Source organism: Catharus ustulatus, chromosome 1 (assembly GCF_009819885.2).
Source record: "Catharus ustulatus isolate bCatUst1 chromosome 1, bCatUst1.pri.v2, whole genome shotgun sequence".
NCBI classification, from domain to species: Eukaryota; Metazoa; Chordata; class Aves; order Passeriformes; family Turdidae; genus Catharus; species Catharus ustulatus.
Window position 1 is genome coordinate 49,766,122 of NC_046221.1, and position 20,362 is coordinate 49,786,483.

General features: G+C 40.3%; 1 protein-coding gene across 8 annotated transcripts in view; it reads right to left on the reverse strand.

Annotated features, from left to right (window-relative positions):
* Positions 1 to 20,362, reverse strand: part of LOC117006373 (engulfment and cell motility protein 1) — a 255,865-nt gene that overhangs the window by 38,010 nt on the left and 197,493 nt on the right. For all 8 annotated transcript variants that reach the window (XM_033078822.2, XM_033078804.2, XM_033078787.2 and 5 more), the window contains one exon: positions 18,971 to 19,079. In XM_033078822.2, the coding sequence (XP_032934713.1) occupies positions 18,971 to 19,079 (109 nt within the window). The remainder of the gene's footprint in view (positions 1 to 18,970; positions 19,080 to 20,362) is intronic.

Here is a 20,362-nt window from a genome sequence, read left to right on the forward strand (position 1 = left end):
TACAATGATGTTGGACTCCCATGACCCTATGTTGAAAATTCTCTACGGATTCAACTTATGCTGGACTCTGCTTTTCCTAAGGGAATTGACATTGTCCCCTGCATTGCATCAAATGCAAGGGTAACATTTCATCTTTGATGTCTCTCTGCATAGAAATAGAAGCAAATATGAGGAAGTTCTAGAGGCAGAAGTATTTCGTGCCATCAAGTGTTCAGATACATATTCTTTTTTCCAGAAATTTTTACTTTAACCTTAATTAATTACTCTAATCTAAGAATAAAAATTGCATATTTTGTATGTGGCACTCCATGGTTGGCTATGATCTAGAGGAAGTATAAACTAACTAATCAATGTTATATCAAGTAATTCAATAATATTATAGCAACCAACTATCACTCTACTGCATCAACATCCATCAGATTAAATAATTGATAGTGCCCCAATCAACTGGTATAAGGGAAATAAAGTCATTATATACTGGTTTTGTGCCAGGGGATCAGTATCTCCTTTAAACACAAACATCTCTGCCTGGCTTTGACATTAATGACCCACAAATATCTCCACATTGATATGCCAGTGGGAGACCATTATCCTGCGTCAGCATTTAGTAACTTTGGTATTCCCCTTTAATCCTCAGCGTGCTGACCTTACCTCTTTTGATAGTCAGCACTTCAGGGTATCTCTCAACTCCTTCACTTCCCACACAAGGAATTTGTAGTCATGTTTGTGTCTCATACAATTCCTATTCATCTCTTTTGCTGAAAAGTTACATCCATCAGACCTGAAGGTTCATGAAATTGAGCTCATAGGGTGCATGGTAAATGCCAGAAATTCCATTGGGACATCAGTGGAATATCCAGCTTTCATGTGAACTTCCTGTCTACTGTGGAGTCATTTGTGTCACCTACTACCAATATCTACATTATAAATGTCAGCAGTGATTTTTGGACTGTGATGGCAGTCACATTAAGCTTTCACCTGAAGCCCAAAATAAATAAAAAAATCAACAACCTAAGGGAAATAAACATTATGGAAGATTTTAGTTTGGTTTTCAGAAGGATCAATGAAAATTGTCTTCTTGTGGATTTAGACCTCCATTTAAATTCCCAAGATTCCACAAGAATCTGTTAATGTCTAACTGTCAGATTACTACAAAGATGTTCTTCACACCGAAGGAAAAAAAATCTACTGTTTTCAGAAAGCTATTTTCTCTATATTTTTCACTTCACACTTCTCTCTGTTATATTGAGTTGAAATTGACTAATGTACCCAAATTATTAGGAAGGACGGGCACAGATAGACAATAGGTAACATCTGGTTCATTTTCTTAATAAAACAGGCTAAAAAACTTTGCTTTTTAAAGTGTGGAATAAAACTTTAAAATATGAACTCAAAAAGCAGAAATATGCAAAGGCAAATAATCTAAAGAAAAAACAAGCCCTAATGACAAGATGAATTATATGCAATAGGTGTTGTTTCATGGTGTTAAAACAACCTCATATCTTAAAGCAAACACAAGTAGCCTGAGACTTGAGTTTGTATTGTGTTGAATATCTAAAGCAGCACCACATGGAGTGAAATTCATTATGATATGCCAATGAAGCAGACTGAGATGATGAAAATCATCAATCTTGGAGCTGTTTCTATGGGTTGTCAAAGAGAAGCTGGTAAACACAACATCAGTGAATTCTCACAATGAAAAACAGAAATGTATTTTCACTGAAGAAACAACTACCCCATATGGTGGTTGTTTTTTCTGTCTACAAGAGACCTCTCTTCTGCATGCTGATACTCCCACAGTTCTTGCCACCTCTTGTCCTATACCTTTAGTAAAGCTGTGTCTCTTCCTTCTGAAAAGGTTTGGGTTTTTTTTTAATTTGGAGATGGCAGAAAAAGCTACCAGTCTGACAGGTAAAACCAGAAATTATTTGATAGATATACTCACTGAGCTATTAAAATACACCCTGAATATTAGGGATGCTCAGTCTATCCAAATTATTTTTAAATATCACAAGTTGTTGAAACAACAATGAAAACATAGTAAACCCAAGGTATTACAACATGAGATAAAAACTGTTTTAAACGTTATATTGGTTTAACATAAGATTCTTATATTGGCAAGTAAGATTCTTAAGAGACTAGGGGAAGAAAGCAACTCTGTATTGCAGACTCTTCCCTGATTTTTTATCAGCAGGCCATAGTTTAGATAAAGAGAAAAGAATAGTATTTCTTTGTTTCTCCTTCTGACACCAGACACATCCAGAAACATAAGTACAAGAAGACTGCAGTCTCCATTGAGACAACAGAAAAACTTTATGTGCAAATTAAAATGGGAAAACTGCATTTTATACTATTAAATGAGGTCGTCTTCTACGTAATTCATGTACTCTATCCTAGACATCTCAGAGAAAAACACTAAATCAAATCCTAAACCATAAAGACAGTCCTTGAATTTTCCAGGACTTCAACAGCTGAAATTCAGTGTCGTACCTCTTGTCTCAGTCCTGCAAAATAAACCCCAGCAGTTTCTACGACATTTGTTATCCTTCTCCAATATAAAGAACAACACAAAACAGACCCCAAAGCACATGTCATATACAATTATTTTAAAAGACAGCTCATATGCTATAATGTTCAGTCAAGTTTCTTTTAAAGTATTCATTTTATTTTTCCAAAATCATTGGATGTAGCTTGAATCTCATTGCTATATGCTGTAAAATCATTATTCACACATTTAGTCTTTGATTTTCTCAGACCCTCATATCAAAACAGAAAAGGTTCAACTCATTAAAACACAGAAGTTGCACAGAAATCAAAATAAATTACTAAGACCCTGCTCAGGCCTTCTATATTCATATTCCCTAAAAATTTAAGCAATTCAATTTCTGGCTTACTTTTATTTACAGTAATTTTACGAGTATAAGGTGCACTGGAGTATAAGGTGCACTTCCAGGTGTTGGCAAATTTCCGAACTTTGTCCATATATAAGGCACACCAGTGCATAAGGTGCACTTTTTTTTGCAGTGAGGATCCGCGTGCAACAAAGTAATGAATTAGTAATGGAATTGCATGATCCCCGCTGCCGCCAGGGATCGGCCCCGCTGGCCGCTGCCGCTGGGGATCAGCCCCACTGGTCCCTGCTGCCAGGGATCGGCTCCGCTGCCCCGCCACCGCCGGGGCCGGGCTCAGCTCAGCGCTGCCCCACTGGGGCCAGGCTCGGCTTGGTTCGGCACTGCTCCGCTGCTGCCAGGGCTGGACTCAGCTCAGCGCTGCCCCGCCGCCGGGGCCGGGCGGGCTTAGTTCAGGGCTGCTGCGCGTTCACACTTCCGGGTTGGCAAATTTCCGAACTTTGTCATACATAAGGTGCTCCAGGGTATAAGGCTCACTTCCAGGTTCAGACCAAAATTTTAGTCAAAAGGGTGCACCTTATACGCATGAAATTACTGTACTCCTAAGTAGACAATTGAAATAATTTGGGAACAGCTCTAAAATGTCTGAGCTGACTCATTTGAACCTTCAAGTACTTTTAAAATAAATATTTTAAAATAGCAGTAGTTATTTGGCAAAAAAATTAATACATAAAAACACTTAGCAAAAGTAGGCTGCATACATCCACACTTCCCTGTCAGAAGTCTAAGTAATGAACTACAAATTTAATGAAGATAGAAGTTCAGTGAACTAATATGCCTGTCTAGTACAGTGATTATGTTAATCTCTGTTGCTGTTTCAAATCTTCCTTAGATACAGTATTCAGAGCCTGACATCCAGGTTTCTGCATTACTCTGTTGGCACAACAATTCACAAAATATGGGGAGAATTACTGCCCTGGCCCTGGAGTAACTGGATTAGATTGGTATTAAAGTGTGTCTTAGTAAAAATCCTAAGAAAAAAAGACAAAACCCCCACAGAAATAACCTGACATTTTTCATAACAAACATTAAAGGTTTCAAAAAAAGCAGAAATGTTAGGAGTTACTATAAGAATATTTAGGCAACCATAACCTTCATTGCCTCTCACAAAAATGTGCTTCAATTCAGTGGAAGTTGGAGTAGAAACAGGTCCTTAACTACCAGGATTTGATTTACAGAATCTTTTGTGACACCTACCTCAGCAACATCTGGCTCCTGCTCTGAGTGCCAATACCCTGGACTTAGGTGAAGCATTCAAAGCTACTAGTCACTGCTGTACAAAGTCTCAGCCATTGGCTAACTCCTAGCTATTTTTGCTGCAACATATCCATGTCTACTGCACTTAAAAAACATCCCCTAGACATAAATTTTACAATTTCTATTAAAAAAAAAAAAAAGAAGAAAAAGCTTCCAGTACATGCCACTTCAGACAAAATCTTCTCAAGAAAGTTGACTGTAACCCACTGCAGAGCTGCTGGCAACAGGACTACACAATATGAACATGTATCAGCTAGAACGGAACTGACAGCCATCATTTTCTTTCCAGACACAGAAGAGATCTTCATTTTTATAGAAGTAGGTCCCATGTATCTCATACTTTTTTTCTTTTTCTTCCAAGCACAGTAGTATCAATGAACATCCTTGATCTGACCTTATAAATTCTAAGTTTAACATATGAAAGAGCAAAGGGATTTTAATAAAAAAGATAACATCTGTGAATATGGGAGCAGGCTGTTTATCAGCATTACATGTTCGTCATTAAATAGATTTATTTGCATCTTAATAACATGATCAGTTTTTTATAAAATGCACCAGAATGAGACCAGTTATACTTTCTTAAGACCACAGGACTGAAAACACCATCAATCTGTTCTGAGTAAATGGTACTCCTGAAATTTCCAATAGGGTTGTAATAAAAGTCTGTGGTACTTTGAGAAATGAGGGTGGTAAAGGGGAAAAAGCTGCAATCTTGCTCCTGAGAATTCTCAAATCATAGCTCACATCAACTCTGAAAAGTTTAAGTACAGTAAATTCACGAATACAAGCCGCACTGAGTATAAGCCGCATCTCTAGGTGTTGGCAAATATTTCGTTCTTTGTCCATAAATAAGCCGCACCTGAATATAAGCCGCTCTGTCGTTCACAGCGAGGACCCGTGTGCAACAAAGTTGCCAAGTACTAACAGAACCGTGGCATGGCAGGGGGTTTACTGGCTGAGCTAAGGCTGTGCAGGCTCGGCCCCCTAGGGGCTGCTGACGGGGCCAGGTGGCCCAGCTCGGTGGTGTCGCTCGGGGTTGGTCGCCACCTCTGGGTTCGCTCGCCTCGGCCCCGCTCACGCTGTGGCGCTGGCCGGACACGGAGCACCCCCTGCTCCCGCCACAGTGGCGGAGGGCAGGGGCAGAGCCCCTCCCTCCTCCGCGAGCCGCGGCAATGGCGGCGCGGGCTCACCCCCTCCTCCCTGAGCTGCGGCAATGGCGGCGCGGAGCCCCCGTCGGCTCCCCGAGCCACGGCAATGGTGGCGCGGGTTCCCTCCCTCCTCCCCGAGCCGCAGCAATGGCGGCGCGGGCTCCCCCCCTCCTCCCCGAGCCACGGCAATGGCGGCGCGGGATTCCCCCGTCTTTCCCCCGGGTTGCGGCAGAGGAGGGAAGAAGAGAGCTCTCCTGCCTCTCTCCCCGCCCCCCGTGCTGCCTGCAGGGAGCCAGGGCAACACAGTAACACTTTGTAACAATCGCGAAATGCCGGCTTTTACTGGTAGGTGCTCGGTTCGGCGCCCTGGTTGGCACGTCTGGAGTTGTAAATGTCAGAAAATTATTCACATATTAGCCGCCCCTGAGTATTAACCGCAATTCCGGGTTTCCACCAAAATTTTTGTCAAGGTGCTGTGGTTTGTATTCGTGAAATTACTGTAATAAAACAGAAGTCCCATTACTGTATCATTCTTTCCGTTTCTCAGAAAGAAGTGGGAAGAATGAGAAATTAACACGTTCTCCCTCAGATCTCAGTAGGATCTTTCCACTGCAATAAAATGGACACTGTTGCAACAAGTCCTGTAATAAGACTTTTCTAGATGGAAATACTGCAAGACTCAAGACAACAGAACAAATAGTTCTGAAACACTCTGTATGAAGGATGGTGCTACATACTAAGCAGGGCACAACTTGAAAATAGGATGAAAAACTGTGATATATAAGCACAGACTCAGGTGCAATCAATAAGAATTGTTATTACTGTAACTTAAATGAGCAAATTGCTCATTATTCATAGATGACTGTTATGCAAGCCAAAGTTAGACCATTCCAGAGTAATTTTTGAGTGTATACAACTTACTTTTCTCTTCCTGAAGTACTACCTTTTTTCCTCCTTCCTAATGGAAAATAACAGTAGACTAAAACTGAAAACGTTTGTGCATACACACAACACACACAAATCAGACTACCTTGTATGAAATGATAGCAGATGGGCTCCCACTAACGAGATGACTTATCCTTCAAAAGGAATGGTTGATAAAAAGGAAATAAACCAGGCTCGCTATATTTTTTCCCAGTACAACTATATCAGGAAGAATTTCTAATTTTTGTTTTTTAAATATTAGCTGTCTTAGACACGATTAATCATACGGTTCCCTGAAACTGTCAGGGAATGCAGTTTCGGCCTCTTTGTCTGCCTTCTGAGGCATTTTGGGGCTTTTGAAAGGTATATACAATAATTTCATGACCATGAGGTGCACCGCAATATAAGGTGCGCCTCTGGGAGTCGGCAAATTTCGCAACTTTGTACATTATATAAGGCGCATCGGACTATAAGGCGCACTTTTTTTTTGCAGCGAAGATCCCCGCTGTGTGCAACAATGTAACAAATTAGCAACAGAACCACGTGATCGGGGGTTTTACTGGCAGGTGCTCAATTTGCAAACATTTTTCACAGATTGGCGTAGCCTTTAAACGCAGCCCCAAGCGCCCTCCCCGTGCCACAGGCCTCGGCACTCCCACCTGCCCCCGGCACCAGCTGGCAAGGCACAGCTCTGGGTTGCCCGTGGTCCAGGATGGCTCGGGGCTGCCCGTGGTGCGGGTGGATCAGGACTGCCATGGCACGGCTGCGGCTCACACTTCCAGGTTGGCTCAGGCTGGCCACCGGCTCCCTCCCTCCCGGAGCAGCGGCACAGTGGTGGGGTCCACTGTTCCCCTCGTTCCCGATGCGGCGGCAGGGGCCGCGGGGGTTCGCTGCTCCCCTCACTCCTGGTGCGGTAGCAGGGGCTTCCAGGGTCCACTGCTCCCCTCGCTCCCAGCGCAGCGGCACAGCAGCAGGGTCTGCCACTCCCCTCCTTCCTGGCTCGGCAGCTGGGGCTCCCCTCGCTCCTGACACAGTGGCACGGTGGTGGAGTCTGCTGCTCCCCTCCTTCCCGGCGCAGCAGCTGGGGACGTCGCTCCTCTCGCTCCCGGCGCGGTGGCAGGGGCCACCGTTCCCCTCGCTCCTGCCAGGGTAGCAGGGGCCGCCGCTCCCCTCCTTCCCAGCGCGGTAGCTGGGCCTGTGCGAGGTCAACCAAATTTGGACACAAAGGGTGTAGAAACAGACTCTAACCCACATTCTCTTGTACCCCAGCACAATAATGGTATATTAATTCATCATATGAAATGTAAATGTCTTCTCCGCTGGGGTAGCTTAGCCTAATGAAAATGAGCTGAGATAGTAATATTTTTCCCCCTGCCTTCTCATGGGGACAAGATGCCCTTTATTTTTGCTTATTCTTAAAAAATAATATGTAAGTTTTGCTTAACCATTTTGGGATCAGAAATTCTTCAAGAAATGTACACTGCAATTCAATTCCTTATGTAACTCATACAGCACTGAATCTCCTTTGTGAATGGGTAATTCATGAGCATAATAGATGGCGAAAAAATCCTGGGGAAGTTTACTGCAACTTTGAATTATATAGGGAAGTGATAATTAGTATCCCAGTAAACTGGTTGTTATGCGTATGCATGTGTGCTATGAAGGGTGGGGTGACATCTGATTCTTTCTCCAGCCTTTACAACTGACTCCCTGGCAATGCTCTGGCAAGGCCCTTCGTGAATATTGTCCCCTGCTGTACTAAGTGAAATCCAATCTCCAATAAAACCCACCACTTGTGGAATGACTGTCCATGCATGTGAAATTTTGTTTTTCATTATTACTTGTACAGTAATCTTGACTTTGCAGAAGTTAATTTAATGAGAAAACAAAAGGAACACACACAGTGCAGAAGAAGTTTTAAACTGGAGTGAATAATAGAAGTAAATAACTGCGGCATCTATAGAAACACTTAGAAATTCATAATTTAGTAGTGGCATGGAAAACACTTTTTTTTTTGTAATTCAAAATGAATAGGTATCTGAAAATATATCTAATCACTTCAAGCTGTCACCACCCACTCCTGGAATCTGAGGGTGGAAAAGAGAAGGAAAGGAACTGTTTATGATGGAAATGCTCTGTTACTTGTTCCTTGTCAGTGAGCAGGGACAAAAATAGCTCTTCCACTGCAAATTTTTCTATCTGAGGGTCAACTCACCTTTTTCAAAACTAAGTAGTGCAAGATGCTGCTGCTACCACAACTAACTGGAAAGTTTGAAGGATATAAAACTCAGGGGATTTTAAATTCTAACTCTCATGAAGATGCCTGAAAATTCCAGCCTAACACATCTGTAATTACCTAAGGCTCCACCTACCTAATGCAGAAGTTCCAACAATGGAGTTTTTCTAATGTTGAACCACATTCAGTGTCATCTTGAAACTCCAGCTCATGAGATCAAAAGAATTGCACTTTTATAGGTTTTTTTCCTCAGCTCACTTTGATAAATGCAGAGAAGACAACCTCAGATGACAAACAAGGTCATATAAGAGAGATCTGGAAAATTTTAAATCCATCTTGGAATGTCCATTCCTAATTTAAAAATGGAAAGACTCTTCTCCTTGCTCTCAGCTGCCAGGTAAAGAGAACGTTTTTTACATACACAAATTTTTTGTGGATGCAGAGATAGCAACAGCTTTGTGTCCTCACTTGAGCAAACAAAACACATCTTTAAGGTGTCAGTAATTCTCTATGCTAATCCACATGCCCATATATGAATGACTACCACAGGAGCCTGCTGCAAACCAGCACACCTAGCATACCAGTGACTTGCAGCTTCACTAACAGGAAGTGGCTTCAGAACATCAACAGGTAATATTCTTTAGCCAGAACTATCCTCAGGGAATTTTTTAGTCTTATTTCTAATCCCACAATTCCAAACCAGAGAGCTAATCTAGCAGACCAACAAAAACCTCTCCCACCAAAACCCAATAATAACACCAAACAAAGAAATCCCACCACCAAAACAAGAAAAGCAAACAAACAAACCATCAAACAAAACAACCAAACCAAAGCAATTCCTCCAAAAGCCCAAGTAGATATGCCTCCTCTCCACCATTTTTGTGGCATTTCTGAAATTCCTGTACGCAAAAGAGAAAAGTTAGCTATAAGCAAATTTCCTCTTCCTAGCAATGATTTTCTGTGTCACAACAACCTACTTCAGGCGAACAAAGAGTCCAACACTTTTCTTTAACTCCTATCAGTCACTTCATGCATGCCTGTAGCTAACATCATTATGCTGTGGTTTTTAAAGTGTCTGTCAGCAAGTGGGTCTTTGATGTGAAGAGATAAATCTGGATAGAGCTGCAATACATTTTAAATCCTTTCTTACAGGCTTGATAGAGCAATTAAACTGATGCTCTGTAGTGGTAATTAGGGGAGAAAATACAGCCACCAGCCAGTTTGGGGAATTATTAGCAATTAATTTAGAAAGCTGTGCACATATAAAACACAAAGGCTCAGGAAAAATAAGCCGAGTACATAGTCCTGAAGAGTGAGAACCCAGAAGTGCTGGAGGCCTTAGTTCTGCTAATGCACAGCACTTGAAACTGCAAGAGAAAGAATAAACTATGTGTACAAACTTCAGTAACAAATAAAGCATAATCGAAAAAATAGGATATATCTAACTGGAGCCACCATTTTTTCCTTCACAAAATACTTGGAAAGATCCAGAAGAGTGTCTCAGCAATCTGTGCCACATACAAAGTAAATTAAGGAAGCAACATGTGTTAACCACAGAAAAGCTTCAGACAAATGTGTCTAAGCTGTACTCAGTGCCTACCTTATCCCTGGTGAGTACTGCACCAGGGCATTCTGTTCAGTTATCTCTCTCAGATGCCTGGCAATTTGAATTTTAAACATTTGCAGAGCTCAGAAGGTCTCCTTACAGATTGAAAGTTAAAAAAGGTATCTATTTTTCTTAGAATAAACGAAGTTTAAAAGTCTAAGAAAGGAAAGCTTTCTGTCAGAGGATCTGACTATATAGTCAGCAGCAACCCAGAAGTGCCTCCAGTGCCTTGCAAGCATCCATGAAGCTTCATTTGCAGGGATAACCAGAGACAATTAATGGTATATTGACTACCTCAAAGTCAGTACAGTAAGAGATTGTTAAAGGATATTCAGGTGCTCAGTGAAGGGAGAATTTTTTGCAAGGCCTTGTGCATTTCCCAGAATACTACATATTACAGGACTTTGCAAGTCCAGCCTTGTCTTGGGAACTAAAAGAATCAGTAGTTAATGCTCATTTCATCAGAGATCCTACTAATGCAATTGTCCTCAATCCGCAAAATCATTCTGCCTTTTTTTGGAAGAGGTGCACCTCTTTACCTGCAGCACATCTTATCTTTAATCCTGAGAACTCTTTACCTTTGTCAACACAAATGTTTCTGGAATACATAAAACAACATGAATATACAGTAATTTCACGACTATAAGGCGTACCCTTTTGACTAAAATTTTGGTCCGAACCTGGAAGTGTGCCTTATAGTCCGGTGCACCTTATATAATGTACAAAGTTGCGAAATTTGCCAACCCGGAAGTGCGAGCTGTGAGCCGAACCGCGAGGGGGGGCGGGAGCGGGCGGCCCCCAATCAGCAGGAGCCACATAGGGTGGGGGGTACCGGGCAGCCCCCCGCCAGCAGGAGCTACGTGGAGTGGGCGGGACTAGGCAGCCCCCGAACAGCATGAGCCACACGAGGAGGGAGGGAGCAGGTGGCCCTGTGCCGTCCTGAGCCGAGGGCGGCCCCAAGCGGCCCCGCGCCGCCCCGAACTGCCCCGAGCTGTGGGCAGCCCCGCGCCAACCCGAGCCGAGGGTGGCCCCAAGCCACCCTGAACCGCAGCAACCCCAAGGTGTGAGTTGTGGCCACCCCGAGCCGCGGCAGCCCTGAGCCAAGGTCGCCCTGAGCCAAGGCCGCCCTGAGCCCCACCTTGCCAGCCGGGGGCGGGTGGGAGTGCTGGGGCCCGTGCACGGGGAGGGCACTTGGGGTTGCGTTTAAAGGTTACACCAATCTGTGAAAAATGTTTGCAAATTGAGCACCTGCCAGTAAACTCCACGATCGCGGGATTCTGTTACTCATTTGTTACTTTGTTGTGCACGGCACGGATTTTCGCTGCCAAAACAAAGTGCGCCTTATAATCCGTTGCGCCTTATAGTCGTGAAATTACTGTAAATTAAAATTTGCCATTAAAAAAAAAAAAATGACCTTTTATATATTGTTCAGTTCTGTGTACAATTCATTAAGCAGCTTTCTCTTCAAAAAGGAGCAGTTGCAAAATTTCTAGTCTGATGTACAGCAGTGCTGTGAAACTGTAAGAGCTAACTTCAGATTTGAAGCATAGCTTGCTACAAAATAAAAGAGATTACAAAATAAAAGAGATTATGTCTGTTTTTAGTAAATATATATTTACAAAATATTACTAAAATGAAATGAGGAGGTAAAAAATGGATTCAAATATTATTTTTCTCTTAACTTCAACTTGTTCAGAATTAAAATGTCTGTGAACAATGACTAGCCCTTAAAATGTACAGAAATTGCCCCAGAAAAGCAGCAAACATCTCAGCTCCCTGAAGCTCCTTTCCTCTGTGAACGTTAAACCAAGTGAATTTTATTACAAAATACAAGTTCCAAATGAACTTTAAACCCCTTAATTTTATGACAAGATTTTGTCTACTGCTTCCTTCTTCAAGGCATGATTAGAATAATAAAATCATTTAGGCCAGAAACACCTCTAAGATAATGAAGTACAGTTGTCCACTGCTAAACCATGACCAAACCATGTCCCAAAGTCCTATCCATCTTTTAAATACCTCCAGAAATAGTGACTCAACCACTTCCTTGGGCAATCTGTTCCAAGGTTTGGCATTGCAAGAAAGAAGTTCTAGGGAAACCAAGAAGTGCTGTGGAACACACCAGAAGAACAGCTAACAAAGTTCTACAAGCCCAGAAGAGATGCAGAGCTTTTGAAATGGGAGATATTTTGGAGGGGTTTTTTTCCCCTATGGAAATAAATAATAAAATATTTTAATCTATGGAAACTTATTCCTATCGCAATAACCCAAATTACTTTAACATTTCTTGTTTATTATGACATCTGCCCAGACTTCTAAGTTGCTACATTATGCTCTATAGCCTATTCTAAAAAATTCAAAAATCTTAGAATTGGGTTGCAATAATCACATTGAAAGCATTTACAGCTCTTATTCTATCATGCTATCAAATTTGCCAAAGCTACAACTTCCAGTAACTGCAAGAAATCAACATCATGACTTCTTTTTTCTCCTCTCATCATTCTTCAGTTTTCTGTTCCACTAGTTCCCTAGTTCAGCACCCTTATAGCTAATGCCTACATTTTACTCCCAGTTTGAATGTATTAGTTTTTCACCCTCAGGTCTTGATTCCTGCTACAGATTTCAACACCAGACAAAAGAGTCCTTCAGTCTTAATCAAACTACTTTTGTTGTCTTTTGGGTACATTAATCACTTTCTAAAAAAAGAAATCCTCCCACCCACATCTCTTTCTTGCCCCTAAGTGTTTTTTGAGTTGCTCTCCCTGCACCATGCTCTTTACTATCAATAATAATATTGAAAGCTGAGTAAATTCAATTTTAAAGAAGCTAAAGAATCATGCACCAGAACCTCAATACGATTAAGCACTTCACACCTACAAAACAAGTTATGATCCCTGCTCCAAAGAGATCAAAGAGCAGACATAGGGCAGACAGTAGGTAAAAATATTAGAGGATTGTGGGTAGGTCAGGATTTCCAACTAACTGACCCAGTAGCCAACACAGTACTAGCTTTGAAGCCGTAAGTACCATGTGTAGAAAGTAACATTCCTAAATCTGTCACTGTCACTCTGAGGTAAAAGTAAGACATCTTACTTAGAAGGTGTCTGCAGCTCTGTTGCTCATATTCTCACAGATTACAGTAGAAAATTTCTAGAGACTTCACACTTTGCTATAACCATGAAGAGATTGAGTCTTTATAGAGAAAGAAGAGGTTATTATTATCTCCCTAGAAAAATAAAGTTTCATTTTGTCTGTCCTGTTGGATTGTGCTAGCAAACAGAGAGGAATGTTCAATAAAATAATATTCTGCTTTTATACAAAACAAAAGCACAGTTTAGACTACTCACCAAGTTATTAATTTTGTATCAAGAAGGACAAGCATATTTAGTATCTATAAAGTCAGGAACGGCTAATTTCCAAGTAAAGTTTCCAAAGGAAATATTCCCCCCACCCCCTTTCCTACTATGTAACAGTTCTCCAGTGTTGCTTATCTTCTAGCCTTTACTCATGATTTAATTTTTGCTGTGAACAGGAGTTGTGGTGATGGTTTGGGCAAGACAACAAAAAGGTGGATAGGTAAGAATGAATGCAGCAAAAAGCTACAACAAAAGAGGTTAGAATATCTTTTTAATTATTTTTATTGTACTCATGATGAAAGATAAGATTGCTACCTTTCACTAAATAACTCTTTGACCAGAAAAGTTTTTCAACTTCCTAAAAAACATGTCTTGACTCATAAAACTCTTCGTTCTCCAGAAAATCAAATTACAAGAAGAAATGTCAAAATAATGCCAGTAAATGAAAATCTCTTCTTTCATTTCTTATTTCTAGGGCTTTATTCTATTTAAACTTAAGGAGATGGAAGAAGAGCATAAAAAGGCAGTTAGCTTTCAAGCAAGGGGAAAAAAATTCAAATATGACATTCAGTCATAAAAATATTGCATTTGCTATAGCAAAAGGAAAATCAAGCCACATGAGCCCTGAGATCTGAAATGCTGATCCTGAAGTGAGCAATATGCTTCCAGGGAAACACCAATAGAAACAAACTACACTGCACACTATGGATTATGCAATGCAGAGGAAAAATTGTGCAAAGAGAAAAAGTGCTTCCTGACCCTTGCGGCAATCAGCTTACTCCTCGAAGCATGAGATTTGATTACCTTCATCTCATTGGGCACAACCATGAATATTACTGTATACATTCTAATGCCCTGCACATTGTAGCTGAGAAATGGACAGCAGTGTAAGAATGTCTAGAGTATTTTGATTGTGCAACCCGGCAAATAACTGCAGCAAGAAATCTATGGCAAAACCATGTACAGCATCAAGTGCATGAAAAGACAATTGCATTTAGATCTTCTCTTTTAAGGGAAAAAAAAATCCTATAAATTTCACTCTAACAAAATTCCAGAAAGCAAAAAAATCAAACCCAAAACCAAAAGCCCCAGTGAAGGTATTTATCTGATAGAAGCTTTCGGACAATCCATACATAGGTATCTGATGTATGGCATATACTCCTGCGGTCTGTCCTAAAACCTGAGTGCAGATTTTTGCAAAAGTCCCAGAAAACACCCCCCATCAAAGCAATCAAATAGGAACAGTAGAACATCTGTGTCCTCCTGAAAAATACACTGAAAAATACATGAAATCTGACATGCCTTAACTACAAAAGAACATCAGGAATGCAGAGATAATGGCTTATGAACATCTTTAAACTACTGCTCTGTTGGTAGCACTGTCTTTCCTCAGAGCACACAGCATTAATTTATCATTCCTCTGCTAACTACAAGCCTCTTCACCTGCTTCAATGCTAAACAATTTAATTTGAACCTGTATGGAAAGAAGGCAACAAGTCCAAGAAGTCATACTAGTTCTGGAAACATGGTCCAGTACAATTTCCCACCATGAATGAGTTTTAAGGGATGTTGAGGGTGTTGAGAAACAATGTCACATGCTGAGAAGAGGTGCAGAGTGCATTAGGATTACTTAAGCAAAACCGTGAGCTTCTCACTCATGACAAATACTAGGTTTAATGACCTCCTAATCTCCCATTAAATTTACTAACTCCTGTTCTGGAAGGTTAAAGGTTTTCTGGATCTCATTTTTAATATTTACTCTTTCCCAGCAAAGCTGGCAGTCTGTTCGTGGGTAATCCTTCTCCTCTGAAGATTTATCACATGTACTAAAACTTGAATAAGAAGAAAAGTGGAGGTTACCTCAGCTTTCATAGCTACTTAGGATGAATGGCCTCATATTTTCCCCTCTTTGTAAACCTGTCACTGTTCTAGGAATAAGGAGTGTCTAAGTACCTAACCGTACAGGAAGAGGAGGATTGACCACTGGTTGGTCAATTAGGACTGACTGGACACAATGTTCCTGTCTGATGTCATCTCCAAGACACAGAGGACAAAACCAAAATCCTCTCATTCAACAAGATATACAAAGGAAGCTATCACTACAGAAATCAGAATTACTACAGTGTTTGGTAGGATGAGTGCCTGGGCAAGTACTCATTGAAGACATTCTGTTCAATGCCTTTTGAACACCAACAGTAGCACAAGATTAAAAGATTTATAGCTAAATATCTCACTCTTTCTTGAATCAGAAGTTTTAGTGAAGAGGCTTTTGGGTATGTTGCATTCTAGCTTCCATGTTACTGAAACACTACACCAACCTTCCTCTTAAGTTTTACCTCCTCTACTCTGCGAGTCTACCTCTGTAAAGCAGTTACCATATGCTCAACTCACAGTTTGCACTTGCGCTTTCTCTATCTACACAGGATCTAAACATACACTTAAATGCTTTGCTGAAAAAGAGATGAATTTTCATGGACATTTTGGAATCAAAGTCAAACAATTAAGAAGTCCAGGACCTGGATTTGTAGATATACAAAAGTAGAATGGCATGCCTTTAACACTGTCTTGTGAGTCCTTGCTGGGATGAATGTGTGCTTGAGAGGACCAAAAAGAAATGGCAAAATGTCTTCTTGTTGCCCAAAGGTATTTAATACAGTGGAGCAAAAGGAATACAGTCAGCGTTAAAGTGCTCTTCATAAATAATGGACAATCTAGCAGCTTTTATCTACTCTGCACTTTAAAATAAAATTTCTACTGCTGAATATTTCATAAGCAAAAAGTAACTTTAGGTGGCTTTTAAATAACACAATTCAGAAACTGTAAAGAAAAATGTTCTAGGTTGCAATGCAATAATGGTGAGTTTTGATTTCTGGAGAAACATAGGGCAACTTAAATACATATTTTGAAACCTACCACATACAAACAAATGGGGACATCTTTGGCCTGAACTATAACTTCTGATTTTTAAGACATCCATTCCTATTCAGCAATAGAGTACTTAATCACAAGAGAAGCATAAACCTGAATGTACATTCTCCTGAGATGTAAGTTCTAGTTTGCATTTCTTATCAAAATGTACTGCTGATTGCAGGTCATTTGAGATGTGCATCTGTGACACCCATTTTCAAGAAATCTATTTTCTGCACATTATTTTAAAGGTGTATTTTATTACAGCCTTTTAAAATGTCAATTAGAGTTCCACATAAACTAAATCATTAAGGAAGCACACTGGCAAACAGGTGAATTGTCAAGATGAGTTAAAAGTAGCCTTAGCTCTGTCCCCTGTGAATATAAGGCCACAACACAGACCTATTTCTGCATCCAGAGACAGATGTTCTGTCAGTGTAGATCAGCATGACTTCACAGAAGTCAGTCATGCTACATCTCGATGGAAGCACCAGTACACTTCTCTTTAGCATCATAACATTTATAACATCCCACATCTATAAATGACCACCATGGGAGCCTGCTGCACATCAGCACACCAAGCATGCCAGCCTCTGGCTTCAGAACATTAGCAGGTAACATCCCTTAGCCAGAGATACCCTCAGAGAACTTTTTCCTTTCTAACCGCACACTTCCAAACCACAGATCTACTCTAACAAAAATAAAAAACAAATCAAATTTAAAAAAACAACCCCCCAAACAAAAAAAAAACCAACCAAACAAAAACCAAACCCAAACAACTAACCCACAAAATAAAAAACAGATCTTAAAATATGACAATTCTTTTTTTAAAAAAAAACGAAGGGATTTTCAATATGTGGTAACTTATCTCCTACCCCAAATCCTCTTATTTTATTCATAGTCTTCACTAAAAAAAAATAAAGGAAAAAGTTGAAACATGAAAGAGTATGAAAGGACCTATTTGCAGAAGTTAAAGCAATCAGGACAAACAGTATCATACAAAGCAAATCATCTACATACAGCCCCCCTACATATACAGATGACAAAACTGTCTGTGGCAAAAAATGAAGTTTATTTGTCAGATGACTTATGATGCTGCAAGGAGGAAATCTAAGACAACTGGTTAACCTCAAGATCAATCATCTTTCTTAGCAACAAATTCCAGTGAAAATCCCATGGAGTGATGGGACATGCATTAAAACACTACAAAGCTGTTCCTTGGATTTCAGATATTGTTCTGTGAATTTGTAAAAATAAAATTGATCTTTAGCACTTATTTCAAGCACTTATTACAGTTTGTTGAGATCATATATCCCTCCTACATTTACCAGCAGAAAAATTCAGACTGATTTGTCATGCATGATTTGGCATTAGACACCTCAACTGTAGCAGTAAGGTTATTTTAAAGAGTCGTGTCTGCTACAGTCTGAACCTTATACAACACACTATCATTGGCAAACATCTAAAATAGTTGCTAAACTCTTTATTTACAGGCATAGTGAATGCAGTCCTTAATAATTCTGGTTTACTCAGGATGGTATTCAAAAGCCAATACTGTCTAATTTATCTGGGTCTGTCAAAAACAAGTATCAATTTGGAAGCTGTAAGAAATGTACAGGTTTTATCCTGGCCCATTGCACAGAGACAGATTTTTTTCTTTGGTCAATAAATTCTCTCGAGACATTACATTTAAAAGTTTGGAGTGTATCAACAAATCATACTTCTAAAATAGCTTTTGATGCCTGCTGTAGAGATAGTAGGAACAATACTTACGGGCTGTCTTGCTGCCTTTTACATTGCTATTCTCTCATTACATTTCATGGACTTGGGTGTAAAGAGAAAAATATCTTTATTAGGGAAAATATTCAAAAGTAAGATGTCTCTGAGGGAAGCAAAGCACCTCAGCTGTGGCCCTGCTTCTGCAAGGAGAAAATGAAATTTGTTGGTAGAGTTTGCCAAAACAGACTGCAGTTGGATCAAAAATACTATAGATGGGTAACTGAAATTTATTCATATCAATAAACACCAACACTCTAGACTAATGAAGATACAGACGTGCTCTTCTGTTTGATAGTATCTAACAATGTGTCAAGGGGCTATAACTGAAGCCAAAGACAGCTTGTTTACTCTGTGTTAAAATACAAGTATTTCATATCACACTTTCAGAGTAAATTATATGTCTATCATCTGATATTTAGATAGAGGTTCAGATATCTAAGAGAAAATGGGATGTGTCAGTTTAGACGAGAAATCCCACAAAGAATGACCATGATACTTATATAAAAACCAACCTTTGGACAAGGTCATGGAATGCAACAACCATGAAGTCTCCCACACCAAATCAGCCAATGGGAAATGAACTGACTCCTCTAGAAATTATGCAACTGCCCTGCTTCTTACAGAAGAGAGTCAAAGAACAGGTGCCCACTTCCCCTATTCCACCCTCATCCCTGTGATGCTACAAACTAGTAAGAAAGAGAGAAAACAGATGTAGTCACTCTGAGCGTCAGTGTACTATGTGTAACTATACCAAGAAACGCCTATTGGAAGATAATTCTTGCATTGAAAAAACTCAGGTATCACTGAACTCGCTCCACAATTCTTAGAGGTCAAACAGATCAACTTACGTAGCTCTCCTACTTTCAGAATTTCACATAGCATCTTTGTCAGCTCAATGCTGCTTCGGCCAAACGGGCACTCATGCTTGTCTTCTCGACTGCTGTTCTCCAGGACAATCTGAAGGTGGAATCAAAATGGAAAATAACTAGTTTGAAGAACCCATGAATTACGACACTGTTCACCACATCCAACATTTACAAGCATACCAGACTTAGTCTAGGAAACTCCATGGGGAATTTAGGAAAATGTGTTTTCATAAACCTTAGTCTTCCCCACAGCTAAATGACCTATGCCATTTATGTCATGACTTCAAACTGAAAGAGAGTAGGTTTAGATGAGATATTAGGAAGAAATTCTTTACTGTGAGGGTGGTGAGGCATTGGAACAGGTTGCTCAGAAAAGTTGTGGATGCCCTATCCCTGGAAGTGTTCAAGGCCAGGTTGGATGGGGCTTTGTGCAACCTGGTCAAGCGGAAGGTTTCCCTGCCCTGAGGCTGGAACTACATGATTTCTAAGGTCCCTTCCAAACCATTCTATGATTCTGTATCTGAGGCAGTCAGCAACATATAAGCAGTGCTGCTCCATGACTAACTGGGAAGTTTTGACATTTCAATGCAAATATTACATGTGTTACATATTAAATGTTACAACAGCAGGTTGCTGCTCTGCACCACCCTGACTTGGAGAAACCAAAGTGGAAGCCAAAGAGAAAGAAATTGCTTCATTTTAAAACCAAATTGGGACAGAATTTTCATAGTTGGATTCAGTCTTCAAAGCAGGCTCAAGTGATAAAATCAAACAGCTTACAGAGGAAGAAAATGTCTGCATTCTCCCTGTTATAAAAAGAATTTTTGCTTATGTGCAAAACATTTCAGGGAACCATCACTCTTGTATCAAGCCCATGAAAGCTGCAAATATGAATGAAGGCGAGCCTTTGCATTCTCTATTGAGTGACACTGTAAAATAAATGGGAGAAAATAACTGCTTCCACATTTTTACACCCATTAAGTTCTGTAATATCTGATACAGCTGAGATAAAGTTTCCCTTGCCACTACAACTAAATAAATGAAAAGTTATAAAAGTACTATAGATTTCACTGAAGCAATGAGCCTGAAAAAAGAGCAAAATAGGGTCTGGAAAAAAATGAAATGGTCAAATTTGCAGTAACAATTGTCTTCGCAGAACAAACTTTGCCACTTTACAAAAAGAAAAACCTCATCCTAAACAGCTGCTGCATAGCCTAGGGATGAGGGACAGAAGAAGAAAATTAATTTCAAAGGTAAGAGATTTGGCCAAGCACCAGATAATTCCAGAGGATCTCTAAATTTTTCCAACTAATAGGTGTTTAGACATTGCTCTCTGCTTTGCTTCTGTCTTGTTAGCTCCCATCTCCATCTTGG